Source organism: Sebastes fasciatus, chromosome 4, assembly GCF_043250625.1.
Source record: "Sebastes fasciatus isolate fSebFas1 chromosome 4, fSebFas1.pri, whole genome shotgun sequence".
In the NCBI taxonomy this organism is placed as follows: domain Eukaryota; kingdom Metazoa; phylum Chordata; class Actinopteri; order Perciformes; family Sebastidae; genus Sebastes; species Sebastes fasciatus.
The window spans coordinates 11,054,029-11,072,305 of record NC_133798.1 but is presented as its reverse complement, the minus strand read 5'-3'; the positions used below and the strand labels follow the sequence as shown (position 1 = coordinate 11,072,305).

The following is an 18,277-nucleotide window of genomic DNA, read 5'->3' as shown; positions in this document are numbered from 1 at the left end:
AAATAATAAAAAAAGCTGGTATTTATGTGCAAAGTATTATAATAGCCTACATTATTTTAGTCTTATCTACTGCACAAATGACAATATGGGCAATTTAAGTAACTTAACAAATTTACTCATCAACTGGACCTCAATGTGTCAATGATGATCACAAATTAGCAAACCTACAAATCTGGATCATAAACATCTGACCACTAAAACAGTCCATTAGAAATTCCATCTGTGATGAAACCTAAGAAAAGGACAGGCATATGCAACATGTTTCTGAAATAGGACTGAGACTTGCTCCTCAAATGTGTCCCAGGCTCTTACACAAACTATCTCTATACTTTGACCTACCATGTTTGATAATCAATCAATTTAATTTGTCACATGTAATCATATAAGGTACAATTCCAGTGAAATCAGTTTGTGCGTTAAAAAGAGTTTGAACAGAATAGGAATAATAATGAATATATGGGTATGATTGATTGGGGCTGGCCTCGTGTATCCAAAATTCATATTTTTTTCCTCAAAGTCTTTTTATTGGTATTCTGTACAAAATCCAATAAATCACAGAAATAATTGTATAAACAAATTATACCCCCCCCCCCCCCCCACCACCCACCCATCCCTATAACAATATTACTGCACCATTAAATAAGCAGAGTTAATTTCATAAACAGTTACATTTATACATATAAATGAATCCTATGGCAACATAAATGAAACACATACAAAACAAAACAAAAATGCTGTATTTTGCTGTATGTAGGCCTATAAAATATTTTGTTACAACCATCATCATCAAAATTCTGAAAAAAAAACATGGTTGTGTTTTATTCAAGATTCAAGATTCAAGATTCAAGATGTTTATTGTCAGACAGGTTATACAAGTACAATCGTGTGAAATGCTTTTTGCTGGGAAGCTCCATTCAAAATAATAAGTTATATTACAATTATAAAAGAAAATACTTTGTACAAGAGCATATTAAGAACATATATAGCCATATTAATAATAATAATAATAAACTTTATTTGTATAGCACCTTTCCAAACATAGTTACAAAGTGCTTACATAAGTTAAAATAGTGCAAACATCAAGATAAAAACAATACAGAATAAAAACATAAAAACATAGGCCAAAATAAAATGTTGAACATAAAACTTTTGTGCAAAAAGTAATCAAAAATGAAATTTAAAACAAGGGATTGCTTTAAAAAGTCCTTCCTGTAAAGGTAGGTTTTGAGGTGTGATTTAAAAGAAGAAACAGAGTTTACTAGCCTGAGTTCCTATATTAAGAACATATACACTGCAAATTTCTCCACTGCGGGACTAAGGAATATCTTATCTTATCTTATCTTATATACATTAAGAGCATATACAGTATATACAGTATAAGATATATGATTGAGGTACTTTTTGTACCATTCATTGTACCCTGGGTTGGGGTCTCTGAAAAACTAAATCATTTTGAGTATTGTGATGCACTAATAACTGTATCCCCCCACAAACACACACACACACACACACACACACACACTTTAGAAATCACAGTTCCGCCCCTGCTCTGCTCCCAGTGAGTAGTCTCACTTTCTGGGTGACATTTGCTCTCAAGGCGTGAGACGCGTTCATGGTCTGATCTTCTTCAGGGCCGAACTAGTCTACCACCTGTCAATGCGATATTACTCCGTCGTTAACCTCCAGAGAATGAAAGCGCTAACATTTGGGCTGACGCTTGTTCGACAGTAAGTGCAGTTGACATTCATATTTATGATACATGACATAATAATGTTTAGCACGTGGAGGCTCCGAGTAGTGCTGCTGCTGCTCGCTCCTATTTATAGATCTGTGGTCTCTCTGTGGACCTATAGATTTGGAAAAAGTAGCCTAATAATCATATATTTATATATATTCATATTATGTGCATGTGTGTGGGAACTTAATAGCTTAGTAGTACTTTAAAACAAGTTAGTTGCATGACTAAAGTCTGCATTTATTTAGCATTAGATAGATAACTTTAGATGTTAGCAGGTGTCACATAGATAAGCACTAGAGACCTTGGCAGTGTCAAGGCAGTGTAGTATCTACTTGTAACATTAAACTGAGCTTGTAATAACATCAGCATACACAAACAAAAGGACAGTTTCACAAACATGGTGATCTCTCCCTGTCTGTCCATTCAAGCCTGGTTCAGTCCAGTAGTCACTGCAGTACCTCCTCACGACCACCAGAGGTCTCCCTCATCAACCACAGTATTATCAAACCAAATCGGTCAAAACAAAACTTGAATATATGGTTTATAAATTTAGTTTAATATGATCATACTTTAAATATTATAATACTAATAAACATATGGAATCCTATCACAGATACATTTTTTCCAATCACAGATTGTTTCTGGATCACAGGTAGAACCATTTATACTAAATGAAAACACACATTAGTGTCAAGAGAAAGTATGTCAATAAAACCAGAATCCATAAAACGTGAAAATTAGCTGGCACCAATTTTGATATTTTGGTTAATAGATTAAGTCAATTACCAGACTAAGATTGGCTACAGCTTCTCTACTGTAAGGATTTGCTGTTTTTGTCTTTGTTATATAATTGTAGATTAAATATCGTTGGGGTTTGGACAGACAGAACAAGCAATTTGTAGACTTTGAGTTATCTTGGGCTCTAGGAAAATATGACAGGCATTTTCACTATTTTCGGATGTTTTATAGACTAAAAGATTAAAGGTGCTATTGATAACATTCAGCCACTAGATGTCGCATTCTCCCTCCCCCGTTCCATTGCATTTACTTCACAACAAGTCATTGCCAGGCACTTCCAGTCAATCTCAGCCATTTATCTGTTTTGTCCACACTAACTGACGACCCAGAGACACCACATGATACCAGCGTTGTTTTACTTTTGGCTCACAAGCAGTGAGCTATTGTCCTGCAATAACAGGAGCTAGTTTTTATTTTTACCATCTGCCCTACTGAAAGGTCATCAACAGTCATGCAGGGAAAAATAAAGCCTTATATGTATGATAATAAACAAGAAATCAAATTTATGACAATTGAACAGGAGCTTCTCTGAGCTTCTTAAACTAATCTGTCAATGATATTAGCTCCTGTACTTTGACATCGATTAATGATTTATTTCTTGCAGTGGGGAAACGCAGTACAATAAAGAAGGCCTGCTACAAGGTAGAGTATGATTGAAGATATATTGACATTTCATGTTTTCTCTGTGTCTTACTTTCATCTCTCCCTCTTCCTCCACACAGGCCAGGCTATAGATTCATCCTTGTCTGAGATCGGGCTGCAGCAGGCCAAGGCAGCAGGCTGCTACCTGAAAGATGTCAAGTTCAGCAACGTGTTTGTCAGTGATATGCTGCGAGCTCAGCAGGTACGGCGCTTTAGATTCACAGTGGGAGCAAGCTGTGAATCTTAATTGGAAAAATGTATCAAAACACTGCAGTATGTATTATTATTTAACTGTATGATTCTGTATATGATACTGATGATGATACTATATTTGACCACACTGTTCTGGTTTTATTCTCAAGTCATCTCACTTTGTGACATTTGTTCCTATGTATTAAAAAACACCAAAACACCAACCGGTGCTTCAAATCAAGGACGACACATCTGGGAAATAAAACTTCTCCTCTCCTTCTCTATAGAGAGATAATGACAGTATGTCACCGTATGTCATTCTGTGATGAGATGATGACAATGATGTGTATTATTTCCTCCAGACTGCTGAAACAATAATGAAACACAACAGTAGTTGTTCTGGTCTACAAATGGTGCGTGACCCTTTGCTTAAAGAGAAAGTGAGTGGCATGTCTTTTGTGTGATTTTACAATTTAATAGCGAAAGTGTTTTCTCAATAAAACCTTTTCTTAAGATATATTTACTTAACAATGACGTGTTATTTTTCAGAGCTTTGGGATAGCAGAGGGGCGGCCGGTGCAGGAGGTGAGAGAGATGGCCAAAGCAGCCGGTCAGTCGTTTCCTGACTTCACCCCTCCAAACGGGGAGACTCAGGAGCAGGTGAGGCTGAGGTTGTAGCTGGTTCCCTGTTATTTAATTATTTAAACAGGTAATATTTATTTATTTCTCCGTCCTCCTCCCTGTCTTTTACCATTTCTATTTGTCTATCTCTCTCCCTTTGCTCCCTTTCACCCCTCAGAAGCGCAAAGTTTGTTGTGACATTGTCACAAAATTGCTTGGCTTAAGATAGCACAGCATGTCATGCTCTGCACAGGGTGCCAATAATACTGTCCCAGAACTAGATTCTTTTATTTATTTACTTACTTACATACTGATGTACATATTTTAATATGCTAACGTTGATAATCCCACGCTGAAAACTAGAACTAAGCTGGATTTGAAATATAGCCTCTTTGCATTGTCATGAAGTTTGCAAATAAAACGCACTGCTCATTAACAGTCATCTCAGCATCGACTCGTCATCACATCAGATAATCTTTGCGTCCTGATACTAAACCATGTCCCTTTCAGTAAGAGTTTACTATCTTTCAGCTCATTACTCTAATTTTTCATATTTGAATGTCTTCCAACATGGAATCAAATAGAAAACAGATTAATGTCGCTTTTTTTACACAAATCAACAGAAAAATTACTATTTAATGTCAAAGTGAAAACAGATTTCTACAAAGTTTGGGATATGTAAATGAAAATTTAGTGTAGTGAAAATAATAATGAATAATAATAATAAATACAAAAGCCTGGTTTGGCAAGGACATTGTTTCTTGAAAGGCGTGTTGCTGGTTTGTTTTTCACATGTCATTTTTCAGTGCTTTGGGGAGCTCGCTTGACCATCACTGCTCTCTCTCTTTCCCCCTTTCTTGACTTGTTGAGTCGTGGAGGAGGAACCCATTTCGAGTGCTCTGTGTTTGCAAACACCAACCGACAAATGTAACATATTTTACCTTTAAGATGCTTTTGGAAAATGGGATGCTCATCTGTTGTACTTAAAGGGGCAGTGTGTAGGATTTGGTGGCATCTAGTGGAGCGGTTGCAGATTGCAACCAACTGAATACCGCTCCTCTCCCTTTCCAAGACTGCGGTAACGTGAGCCACCGAGTGCAAAACCGTGGTAACACCATTTGCCTCGCTCAGAGACCATCCTTACCATAATAACACTACTTAAAGAGCTATGGAAGTGAGACAGCGGCTGGCAGTACCATGGTTTTGCACTCTGCAGCTCATGTTGCTGCAGTTTCACAAGCGTGTCGGAGAACTACGGTGGCCTTCAGGTAACGTAAAAACGCGACAGGCCCTCTCTAGAGCCAGTGTTTAGTTTGTCCGTTCTGGACTACAGTAGAAACATGGCGGAACAACATGGTGGACTCCATGAAGAGGACCTGCTCCCTATATGTAGATACAGTATGAACGGCTCATTCTAAGCTACCGAAAAACACAATTCTTAGTTTCAGGTGATTATACAATAATGAAAACATAGTTATGAATATTATATTCCATTTCTGCTAATAGACCCCCCGAAATGTTACACACTGTTCCTTTTAGGGCTTTTCACAACGGCACCACTGCGCTCTGAAACCCATTATTTCCAATGGCCTGCGCTGTGCTATGACGGCTTTTCACTGCGTTGAGCAAAGACTGGGCGCAGCGCATGCACTTTCCATTTTTTCTCAAGAACTTTGGGCGTAGCGCACTGTGTTGCGTGCTGAGGTGTGCTTAACCCAGCGGCAAGTCTTTTACCCTTTACGATACTAAGATGAAATCTCTATCCATGTTTAACTCCAGATATGGATCAGACTCGAATGCCCTGATACAATATACACATACTACCACTAGATGGAAGGAAAACCTCATCTCCTCAGTCAAACCTTTTTCCCTGCATGGATGTAACCTGCTACAGTATCTCAGGGCCTCTTTGCATCCACATGATTGTATATCTTTTGTATGTGCCGGAGCACCTGATGTGAATCGGGAGGATCAAAGTACATGCCCTTCCACTGTCAAACAACTGCAGAATGTTCGTCACTACCCCTGATTAAAAAGTCACCACTTAGCTTTGTGTTATTTGTGTTGGAGGCTGTGTGGGAGGACAGTGTGTGTGTGTGTGTGTGTGTGTGTGTGTGTGTGTGTGTGTGTGTGTGTGTGTGTGTGTGTGTGTGTGTGTGTGTGTGTGAGGGGGCGTCGGAAGGAGGGATGTTCTATTTCAAAAATACTTTGTCAGGCTTCATCCATTAGATCTTGGCTTGGACGTTAACTCCGGTCCAACCCAGTACGTGACCAGCACATCATGATGATGGTGCAGATATACAAAGATGGATTTGACGTAAGCAGCAAGCGCCCCAATCAGTGTCGGCTACACGCCTCCCTCCCAGCTCTCCTGAACGAGTTACAGGTTGTTGCAACAGGATGAAACTGAAGTGAGCATGTGTGTTTTTTGATGGGAAAGGTTGTACCTACGTTGTCTTGAATATAACGACCTTTAACTTTTGTCCTTCACAGTTGCAAGTAGTCACATTTCCATGACGTGCTGTTAGTTTAGAGGGAGAAGCATGGCGCAGTTTATAACATCAGATTGTTGCTCTGTTCAGGTGAAGGAGCGGGTCAAAGAGTTTTTGGAGAAAATTCACCAGCAAATTGGGGCCGAACACTGGCGTGACGGAGGGGAGGATGAAACGTCCTTATCTGCTCCACCAGAAACATCTCCTGTGGAGGGAAAGGCAGACGATGGGGTCAGGGGCGTCCCGGTCCACGCTTTGGTCGTCACCCACGGGGCCTACATGTGCGTGGCAGTACGTTACTTTGTGGAGGAGCTACAATGCTCCGTGCCTCCGGGTTCTGACAAAGCACATATGTTCTCTTTAAGTCCTAACACAGGTGTGTGTCGGTTTATACTAACCGTGAGAAAAGAGGATGACAGGTTCAAACTATCTGGGATCCGCTGTGTGTTCGTCCACAGAGGGGACCATGTTAAACAGTAGGAGCTAGATAAACAGAGGTTCTTAAGAAAGATATAGGACAGTGGTTCCCAACCTATTTACCTTCAAGCCCCCCTACTTATTTCTAAGAAAAGCTGAGGGTCTCCCTTTGTGTCAAGCGGGAGAGCCAATAGGTTTTTGACCGCAGCGAAAATGTTATTTTTGAAAGGCTAAATGCCAACAAATATGGATTGAAGCAGAATATTTTGTTCGATTTTGTTACTAAGTAGCAAAACAATATATCTTTTTGATTAGTTTTATATACCGACAAATTTCAAAATTATCCTTTAAGTGTGCGATTTTCGTTATACATGAGGAAATTAAATTTTGACAACATCAGAGCAGACAAATGGTGAGTGAGAGTGGTGTGAAAATGGTCGGCAGACGCCGCTTTATTTCATGTACGTATCATAACAACGGCTTGTATATCCACCCTCCTCGGTCTTCCGGTTTCCCTTTTTGAATGACGAATACAGACTGTCGCCACCTGCAACGTACGTGGTAGTTGGCCGTCAGCTGTAGTCTTTGCGATGTGTTTGAGTGCAACTTTTGGCCAAAACAAAGGCGTCGTGAGGCGACGCAACGGTCAGCCTTCATCGCCGCTAGTTCTTGATGTTGGGTTTGTGTGTCTGGGCCCTAAGGGGGGCCCGGACCCCAGGTTGGGAACCACTGGTATAGGATATAACAGCGAGACGGTGGAAGAGGAAAGTGAGACGTAAAATGAGAAAAAGCTCCAGAGACTCAAGTTTTTCCTAGTTGCTCAATATAAGCATTTTTTGACAATGTAATTAGCAAATAGGTCAAGTATTTAGGTGCTCTTGATTATTGTATAGTTTACCTGTGGCAGTATCTTAAAAACACATTATAGAATATTTACATTAATTGAATTCAGAAATCCAGTTTAAAATTACAAAATATGTTATGTTTTATATTCAGGTTTTGAACGCTGATTCCTGAGTTGAGCACCTTCATTTAAACTCAGATAGACGGTTTGTTGCAAGGCAGCGTCATCATTTTGTTACTGTCTGGCTGATCATTACTGTAAATGTGGGCAGCTTTGAGCTGTAATGAGTCCATGTTTCTATATTTACTCTCCGGAAGTTCATGCATTGTACGTAGGAACACAGAGCAGAACTGCAACAGTGTTGACTTTTTTGGAAATCAGTGACTTTTTCATTGTTGGGAATTAACACTTCGGTCAACAAGGGCAAATGCATGCAAGAAACAGTGTATATGTGTTGTACTGTAGCATGTACGCACGGTTTCTCTACTTTTCATTCCACTCTCAGTGTAAACAAAATCATTTATTGTCTACTGAGGTGGATTCATTTTTAATTTAGCTTTATTTATCAGTCTAATTATTTATTGAATTTTACCTTTTTAGTCTGGCGTTTAATTGAGCTTTATTTATTTATCTATCCGTCTATTGATGCATTTGAGTCTGTTTGCTTATTGTTATATGTTGGTATACCTAGTTAGAGTTTCTTAAATATTTCTAATTCTGCCTATAAATAAAGTCTGATTTATTGATTGTATGAAAAAAACATTTTACAGATTCAATGGCTGGTGTCACTGTGATTCTATGATTGAAAACACTTTATAATGTAGGAATACTGTCAGACTTGAGCAGGTTAGTATATTTGTTAAATAACAAAATGTAGCCGTGACATGTTTCTGTATCATAGTTAGGTATCTGTGGAAACTTGACAACTTTTCCAATAAAACTCTCTCCCTAAAAAACCCACATTCAGTCTGCGCTGGTTCTCATTTGTTCATCTTTGCATGATATAAATCTTTGATTTAACATTTAGATTTATAAACATATCCTAGCCCAAAACATTTTTCATCTCAGTAAACATGCTTCTTCATTTGCATCGTTGTCTACATGTATTAGATGTGCATTACTTCTTTTGGACATTATTTGTCCAGGTCTAATATTTGCCTGTTACATAACCAATTGGCCGTGTGCGTAATAACCATGTGATTTTTGTGCCCTCTCCTAAGGAAACGATTGGTCGGTGGGCAAAAGAGCAGTGTATTTGTTGTTCTACGTAGTAGGTGTCATAATGTTTGTGGCCAGGAACATTTTAAATGTTCCAATAAAAGATGATAACTGTCATCGCCATAACCGACAACAGAAATGTTGACAGCAAACTTTGGGAAGGCACTTACTGGTATTTTCGTTTTAATGGACCCCAATGAAAATGTGAACCTAAGAGGAGAGGAAAGTACTCAAGACACACATTCATTCCCAGTCCGTCTTTTTCTTTCCTTCATTCAGTATTCCTTCAGTACACAACGATTTGCTAAAGAGGAAGTTACTTTTATTAGTGATCTGCCGATATATAAGACTGCTACTCCATAAGACTGCAGAACTCTATATTTGTACTTCTTTATACGACATTCTTGTCTATACCTCTGTATATATATTTTTAGTAGGGATGCACCAATCTGACTTTTTCAGTCCCGATATTGATAGCGATACCTGGGCTTTGGGTATCGGCCGATACCGTGTTTAATTAATAAGCTGTATGCCTCACTGTGTGGAAGTGACTGAGATCATTCTTTTATGTGTAAGGCAACATGCTTTCCTAACTTTGTAAAACAAAATGTAATAAAAAATACATAGATATTTAGTGAATTGTTATTTATTATTAAAATAATAAATCGTACACAAGCATCTTGGCAAAAAAATCTTCAAAATAATAAAAAACAAAACAGGACTAAAATTCAGGTTTAAACTTTTTTAATGCAGCAACAAATTGGTAAAAACTTAAATATGAATTAAAATTCTAGTATAGAATGTTTTTAGTATATAAACGTAGAATTTATTCGATTGGCCCCATTGTCATATCCGATCCAGCTATTTCAGTCAAGTTCAGCCTGATATCCGATCCGGTATAGTACTTCTCATTATTACATACTACATTCCTGTTTACATTCAGTTTTCCCATCTGAACTGTCATCCAAAAAAATTAGAAATTTAGAAATTTACATTTACATTATTATTTTATATTTACTTATGTTCATATTTATTTGCACTATTTTATGCCTTAGATTATCATTTTGCTTTTATTTGTGTAATTTCCCCTTTTATATAAACAGATTTTATGAGCATTGTTGAAGGAACCTGAGACCAAAGATTTCGGTTGCCAGTGAGTGCTTCGCTGGAGTTGACATATGACAAATAAAGAAGCTTGAACCTTGATCATGGAAGCAACGACTAAAGAGTCTCGTAGAGACAATGGACAAATCAGACACACAATCCACAGGATAGTTACCATTTATTTTTCCACATCAGAAATAACACATCATGAAATATATAAATAATACAACAGTAGGCTAAGAAGGAAGTCATTTAACACATTTCAATAAATAAATACCTTTTCATCGCTGTGACTATTGGTGTCCGGCACCTGACATAATTTGATCCTGTTTATGACTGTATTATGAAATGTCAGATTTTTCAGATCTATTTTTGTTTAGTTTGTAAACTCCTGTTATGAAGCTTTACTGTATCAACAAATGTACGTATACATATTCATAATTACTCACAGATTACACATTATACATATGCAAAACAAACATTGCCACATCTGACCCGAGGTTTAAAATTTAACCGACAGAAGAGGTCAGCAGGAAGCTGGACCAAACTTGCTGCATGATTGTGTCGAATGTTGCCAAGCTTATCCTTCATCTGCTGTTCAAACAGAAGATCAGAACGAGCTGCTGTGATGTAACACGGTTTAGGAGCACATTACTGAGAGTAATAGCACCATAAAAACAAATTCTGAAAAATTGGATTCAACGATTTTATAAAATACTATCTATTTTTGCAGAAGTTGTAAAATAGTGATTGTTTTCCAGTGTCAGTTTGACTCTAGCGGCCCTTTGTAAGTCACTCTGTGGCTCTCGCTGATCCCACATGCAGTCAAACATGAAGTGAGTTTTCAGAACAAACAAAAAGACTTGCAGCCCTTCTTGACTTTTCACTCATTAAACCCAAGTTCAGTATGTTAGTCTTGTTCTGCTCGGTCTGCAATATTAGTCTTGACAGGACTGACAGGGCCGTTGGGCCGCAAGACCTGTAGGGGGTCATCACAGGAGGTGATGGTCTCTTTGGACACAGCACCGGTCTGGTCCTGATCGGGCTGCCCGTGATCTGCATCCTTGTGATCTGTGGTCGGATGTGAAGGATGTGACTGTGATCTTAACGGATCAGAGGGGTTCACTTCCTCGCTCCTCCTCCGTCTCTTGACCGAGGCACCCAGGAACCTCTCCACCAGGGCCGAAGAGGGTTCAGGTGGCTCCTGGTGAGCGACTCGCAGCTCAGCTCCCTCCAGTTTGAGCAGCCGGCCCCCGCTCATAGAGTAAAACACGTCACGGTGGTTCACCACGTCTAACCAAATGCGCTGGAAGAGACAATCTTCTGTGTCCTTTTGCCTCTGTTCGGTAGGAAAAAAGCAGATAAATACAAAATGTTCAATGTTATTGTTTCCCTGCTCTCATTTCCTGAATTCACTCAAATTAAATGCATCTAAAAAATACTCACAGAGTTGTACAGCTCTCCCGTTGAGTCCATACAGAGGAAGCGTTTTCTTCTCATATCAAATATTGACACAAAGTTGCTTGTATCTGTTCTTACTGGCAAAATAACTGCAAGAAAACAGGTTTAAACATGCCATCATTAGTTATAAATAATAGAAATAATTATCATATACTGCATAATAAAGAATATCTTTCAACATGAACATTTCTGGCTGCCAGAAATATAGTTTGTTTGTATAGATGACATGCAAAATATGTGTTGAGCACCTAAATTACAACATATATTTGTATCCAGATCCATTTAGAATGTATTTCCAAACTTTTATCATGTATAAATACATTTTTTCCCTTGTTTTTACATTTAGGACATATATGTAAAGCCATTGCCCTCTGAGAAATTAAATGAACCAAACTAGACAAAGAAATTGTTGCATCTAGTGTTCATCTACTTTCTGAAACGAATGAAATAGTCTGTAGTAAAAACAAATGATGTTTTTATGGATATAGGCAGGCTTACCCAGAAAGTGTCTGTGAATGCCTTTCCTCATTGATCCACTCAGCTCCCAGTGGAAACCAGCGGATGTATTCACATGTGCTTCTGTGTTGAAGCTGCTCTGCTGGCGTTGTAGAAGGCGCTCTGGGTCCCGGAGCCTCGGTGTACAATCCACCGGTACAAACCCATGTACAGCAATCAGGATGAGTGGGAAGAAAGCCGGTTGCATGATTGATGGTGATGCCATGCTCTCTTTACTCTCAACGGCACAAATGTTCAGGTTGGCGTGTGAGCAGCTACTGGAGGAGGAGAAAGTCCAACAGGTCTATTTAAACAGAGGGTCAATGAACCGGCTAACTCATTTACCAAAATGACTCAAAGCCTACCTGTTTTTCCGTGGTTAAGGGTTGCCGAGGTGGAATTCCTGCAGGCTCCAACTGGTAAAATACTATCTTATCTGTGTAAGAGAGCATAGGTGTATTACTCTAAATGGAAACACCTCTGTCATTCTGACATAGATGGAAGCATAATTTGCTCTTTGTTCAAACCTAATAAAAAAATCTAACATAAAGATTCAACCGAGGCAGAGAAGAGGATGAAGAGACGGCAGAGGATATGAAAGGATGATGGAGACGGTGATTCAACATAACTCGTCTGATCAAGAAAAAGAAGGTACGAATAACAAGCCTTCCAAACTACTCATATAATGTTTGACTTTATTGATTGTTTAACTTTGTTTAAATCAGACTTGGAAAATTCTCATTAGTATGTCTTCTGGTCAGAGTAACACTACAGGTTGAGGTTCATCTGGCCCACACTTTACCTGTAGTATAAAGAACATGTTCTCAACCTGATAATGATCAAAATCAGTAAATAACATCTTTACAACTTAGGTATAAATTACTGATGCTTAATGACAATTTGATGACATTTAGGCAAATGTTGCACATAAACCGTAAAGGCTTTTTTTTAAGTTCCAGAAATGTTGGCATTTTAGAGATGAAAGCATAGACTGTATATAAGAAGTGGACGTAGTCACCGTGACGTCACCCTTTGGTTTGTGGACTGCCGTTTTGAAGCCTCGAGTTCGGCATTTTGGCCGTCGCCATCTTGTTTTTTGCAACCAGAAGTGACACGAAAGGGTGGAGTGGAGTTAAGTACATTAACGTTAACACATTTTCAGGTGACCAAAGTGTTATAATTAACTTTCATGCACTGAAAACACTGTGAAAGGCTTAATGTTCAAAGACAAAAACACGGACAACTACAAGACTGGACAACGCCGTGGTAGCGACCTGTCAATCACAAGGTTGCCATGCCCTAAAGCATACTCTGCTTTATGGTCTATTTGACTCTAAATGGGACCATAATTTACTAAATGAACATCATGCTGTATTGAAGAAGACTTGAAACTAACGATTGAGACCATAAACTCATGTTTACAATGTTTGATGAGGTAATAAATCAAGTGAGAAGTAGGGTCATTTTCTCATAGACTTCTATACAATCAGACTTATTTTTGCAACCAGAGGAGTTGCCCCCTGCTGGCTATTAGAAAGAATGCAAGTTTAAGGCACTTCAGCATTGGCTTCACTTTTCAGACCTGGAGGTTGCCCACTGGCTGAAATGTTTTCACCCAACAAAAAACAATATGTAGGACAAATGTATATAATAATATTGTTGTATAATGTTTATTATATGATGCTAGTTGGAAGTTGTGCTGGGAACTTGAAATTAGATGGCTTTTATTTACAATCTAAGCTGTAAGTAATATTTAGAGCAGCTGTCACAGCCTGTGTACGGTGCATATTGATGAACAGTGGCATGACTGTACATTTTGGGAGACAAGTTCAAGGTAGTACTCAAGCTAAGCAGTGACAATATTTTGCTTATTGATGAAGAGAATAAACAGTAACTGCAACATAGAGTACAACTTTTATTATCCAGGTTTGTTATTTCCAAATCATGTGTTGAAACTTTCCTGGAAAGAACTACGTAACTATGTACTAATAATAGGTGAAATATAGTCGAAGGTCTGAGTTATTTTAGTTTGCTGTGTTGAGTTACAAAAGCAGTTGTTTATTTCCAGAGGAATTTCCTTGAAAGAACTGCTCAATTTAAACCCAAGTAAACATTCATTCACCCTTATATCTTCATATATGTTGTGTGCTTTCTTGTAGACAAGTTTGACTTTTTGTGCTCTGACTAAAAGACTCTGCATGATGCTAATTTGACATTTCATTCAAATGAGTTTATTGGAAGTGTACCGATTGAACACTGTCTCTATTTGACCTTTAACTAGTGCCGAATTACATAGTTATGTACAGGAAACTTATTAGGAAATTGCAGGAAGTATATTAAAAATATTAACCATAAAATAAAATGTTACTGCAATTTCTATTTCAGTTTCAGTTCATTTTCATACATTTACTTTCACATCCCTCAAAATGTCTCCCTTCACCAGAAGAGGGCGCCACACACTGACTCATGGTACTTCACTGAACATGACTTTGGCTTGAGGTTTTAACATTTTCACTGGCACTCACAGTTTCTCCCCTATAGTTCCTATAATAATCTGTGTGTTCAAGCATCAAGAGGCAAACATGCTACTTGGAAGCATTCGATCAAACAACAGCTTTTACAAAACGTCTTTTATTATCATCTCAGGAATACAGTTGACTGCTGTGCACAGCACATACGTACAAAAATAAAAGGAAAACCATTTGTAATATAGTATTTTACTTACTCATCATCATATTTTTTTTCAGAAACAAATGATTGGAGAAGTCTGTTGTTTCAAACTAATTTACAATCATTTCAATAATCGGAACTAAGGCAGAAGGTGAGGTATATGTTAAAAAAGAGGAGGGGGACTCAGAGGAAGCACTCTCCCCTCAGTACAGGAATAGAAAACTGAGAGAGAAACACAAAGGCTGCCGGCACACAGGGACACACGCACACACACACATACACACACAAACACACACACCCACACGCACACACACACAAGTCTGATCCCAGATCCTCCCACAGACCTCCAGTTCCCTGTGAACCAACACATTTTAAAACCAGGTATGATGAGCACAAATGGCAAAATCCAGACACTGGATCCTTAATCAAAGGTTGGAACATAAACCGAGTCCGTTCTCCGTATGCATAATGTGGAATTAAGGAAGTAAGGGTTAATGTTGAAAGGTGATATACCATTAACTACCTTATCTCAGTTATCGTACAGCCATTTCTGCCTCGAAACAACATCATGCAAAAGTTGCAGGACTCTTTAACAGAGTAATATTTCTCAAGCTTTGAAAATCGGACACCAAACTGAGCTGCTACTTGAGGAGCCATTGCAACTTTACAATTCCCATTCAACTCATTGCTTGTTGTGCCAACAGTGTCCTCTGAAACATACCATAATAAATCAGAAATTACATACATTAATAAACACAATATTGTCATCAAAAACAAGTACTCGTGATCTTGCATGTCAGCTTGTTTTGATGAAAGTGTAGCGAAGGGAAACAGTATCTACCCCTGCTCAGTAAATTGCACTCCATAAAAAAATAAATTAAATTAAATTAAAAAAAATTGCACCTTTTGTATATTTTGACAAAATTTGCCAAAATACTACCCCAACCATATCCTCACTGCCGAGAAAAAGCTACATTTTCAGATCATAGTGATGTGTTAAAGGCGTATCAGTCACAAAAAGTAATACGATGCTCAAGGCAACACAATTAATAATGGTGTCAATATTCAAAAAACATTAAAAGTGACATCCTGGGAGTTGCTCTCTTGGATCACAGTATTCAGTCCACCAGACAACCTGTCTAACTCACTCTCCTGGAAGCATTTGATTCTTTTTAAGTGGCCTTTTTGCTACATAACTACCAGCTCAAACCAACAGTCAGTGCTTTCTTCTGACAGACATCCCCCAGTAACCTCCATGTTGCCTTTTTCCACCCCTCTCGCCCTCATCCTCTCCTGTGAGGAGAGTAGGGGAGAGCGGGGTCAGTTGGGACAGTGCCTTTTTAACAAGTTAGAAAGAAACTATGCCATTCACCATGCTCATACTCAGCCACACCCTCTTCACTTTCAACCTCAAAGTGAAGAAACCCTCTTACTATTCCTCACATTTTATTCACAGTTTTGAAATATATACGTGTCAGTAAATTTTTGGCTCTTTTGTTGTTGTTGATGCTAGTGTTAGCTGTCTGAATTGTTGTTGCTAGCTAGCAGATGAGTCCAAAGTGTGTCTGCTCTCTCTGGGACGGTTTCGACAGTTACCTGGGGGGGCGGTTGGGACAGTATAGTAGTAGTTTTTAGTTCCTACCTTGTTACAAATCAACAAAATGCAGACAAAAACAAGACAAAGGCTTTTTCTAATTGAATAAAGCCCACTGCAAAGTCATGGAGTGAATGTTTACTCAAGTGGCAGCCAGTCAGAAACACTGTTTTTGCCAAATTCCATATTTCAGTAATTTATGAATTATAATAATTTTCTAATTTATTTTTCTTTTTTTCAAAGAAGTGAAATTGTAAATATAAGGTGTTCAAATTGCAATTGCAATTTTTTAAATTTAAATAATATTTTTTTACCCCAGAACAAGGTGTCCCAACTGACCCTACCCATGGTCCCAACTGTCATGCAGTCCTTGTACATTTAACAACATTGTGCCTTTCATATTTGGGTTTGACTCTTAAAAAACTTGATAAACTGTTAGCAGACAACTGTATCCGTTCAGGAGCAAATTATTTGCATTACTGTTCAAGTAGCCTGTCAGCAATGGAAGGTTATTTGGTGTCGATACAAAAGTATCCCAACCGACCCCGTTCTCCCCTACAGCACAGCCAGACAATGCCCTGTTATTCCTGACTCAAGGTAAATTGATCTGATAGCATCTCTACTGTCACTTTGGCAGAAACAGAACATGGCAGGACACATGCACACGCACACACATGTTCGCAAACAAGCTCGTTCTGACCCGATAACTGCACATTCGTCTCTGCTACTAGACATGAGCTGGAGCTTAAAGCGCACGTAAACCGTCGCACACAGACATCTCGTCACTGCGTTACAGTAATGTTAGAAAGGGCATGAGGTAAAATATGATGACATATACTGTATCTATAACAGCTTTCCTTTAATCATATTTCACCAAACTGGCCTGACTGGTGGTTTGCTACTTAAAGAATATTGCAGTTCAAGTACCAAAATATAATAACTTAATTCAAAAATCATTAAAAATTGCGCCTCATTTGAACATTATATAGACTCTGCACAGGAGTACAAGAAAGGTGCAGAATCAGTCGTATCTTCATTGCACATTACAAGACAACTATTTGTGTCTTGGAGAAGAAATAGCCTAACAGGTGCAGCAGAGCTCTGTAAAACAACAAACGCTGTTGAGATGGACCAGAAAACACGCAGTAACACAAAGGACAGAAAGCCCATATCTTCGACCTTGGTACAAAAATGGCTCAGATGAATGGGACAAGAATCCCAGGGCCCTGCACTGACCGCCCAGTCTGACTCGATCAGCCGACGAGGGGCCCACCAGTCTGATGCTCAGGTATTTTACCCCACATTATTCACATCCTCACCAAGTTAAACAAACAGCCAGCGCCTCATGCAGAGTCCCATCTAAGTCCTCTGTTCATCATTGCTATCTTCAACTTTGCTCGCTCTTTGTCCTCCTCCCTCCCCCCACCCCCTTCGTCTCCACAATGGAAAACTACAGTATCTGAAAGAGGAGCGCGAGCAGTTGTTGAATTCAAGTATGGTATGCCGCATACACAAAGCTCCAATGAACATCGCTAATACAAACTTTTGGTTCACTGCTTTTTTGCAACATTGCTCGTATTTCTTTTTTTTTTCACAAGAAGCCATACTGTGACTCAGCGACCAATCTGAATAATGCATAAGTAGCTTAAAAATCTGGGATCAATAATCCACATCATCTAAATGTCAGACAGTTACCTGAAATATTGTTCACATATACCAGGATCATGAACTCTCAGCAGTTCCAGTTCTCCCTAAAACAAACATCTACACCAGTGGTTCTCAAAGTAGGGTCCGGGGACCCTCAGGGGTCCGTGGCACTCTGTCAGGGGGTCTGCGAATTAATTAGCTATAAATTATAAAATTGTGCTGTATCATTAAAAAGTACATATCTACAGATGGGGGCCATTTGCGGCATTAAAACAAACATATTGTGTCCATTACTACCACCCATGTTAGCTTTGGGCCAATAGAAACTCACAAATCAGTTCCTG

General features: G+C 38.7%; 2 protein-coding genes across 2 annotated transcripts; one reads left to right on the top strand and one right to left on the bottom strand.

Moving 5' to 3' along the window:
• Positions 1-1,621: 1,621 nt before the first annotated feature.
• Positions 1,622-7,054, top strand: tigara (TP53 induced glycolysis regulatory phosphatase a). Its single transcript, XM_074631937.1, has 6 exons — positions 1,622-1,727; positions 3,141-3,178; positions 3,259-3,380; positions 3,733-3,810; positions 3,920-4,030; positions 6,574-7,054. Exons 1-6 carry the CDS (start codon positions 1,657-1,659, stop codon positions 6,961-6,963), a joined length of 810 nt encoding a protein of 269 aa, XP_074488038.1. The 5' UTR covers positions 1,622-1,656; the 3' UTR covers positions 6,964-7,054.
• A 3,173-nt stretch (positions 7,055-10,227) lies between these two features.
• LOC141765730 (fibroblast growth factor 23-like) lies at positions 10,228-12,309 on the bottom strand. The gene is made up of 3 exons (XM_074631936.1): positions 12,026-12,309; positions 11,513-11,616; positions 10,228-11,405 (listed from the first exon to the last, which is right to left on the bottom strand). Exons 1-3 carry the CDS (start codon positions 12,246-12,248, stop codon positions 10,977-10,979), a joined length of 756 nt encoding a protein of 251 aa, XP_074488037.1. The 5' UTR covers positions 12,249-12,309; the 3' UTR covers positions 10,228-10,976.
• Positions 12,310-18,277: the final 5,968 nt, after the last annotated feature.

Coding starts and splice junctions, on each gene's coding strand:
- LOC141765730 (XM_074631936.1), bottom strand. CDS start 12,248: ATGGCATCACCATCAATCATGCAACCGGCTTTCTTCCCACTCATCCTG. Junction 11,617..12,025: donor CATTCACAGACACTTTCTGG/GTAAGCCTGCCT, acceptor GTTTTCTTGCAG/TTATTTTGCCAGTAAGAACA. Junction 11,406..11,512: donor CGGGAGAGCTGTACAACTCT/GTGAGTATTTTT, acceptor CCTACCGAACAG/AGGCAAAAGGACACAGAAGA.
- tigara (XM_074631937.1), top strand. CDS start 1,657: ATGCGATATTACTCCGTCGTTAACCTCCAGAGAATGAAAGCGCTAACA. Junction 3,179..3,258: donor TAAAGAAGGCCTGCTACAAG/GTAGAGTATGAT, acceptor TCCTCCACACAG/GCCAGGCTATAGATTCATCC. Junction 4,031..6,573: donor ACGGGGAGACTCAGGAGCAG/GTGAGGCTGAGG, acceptor TGCTCTGTTCAG/GTGAAGGAGCGGGTCAAAGA.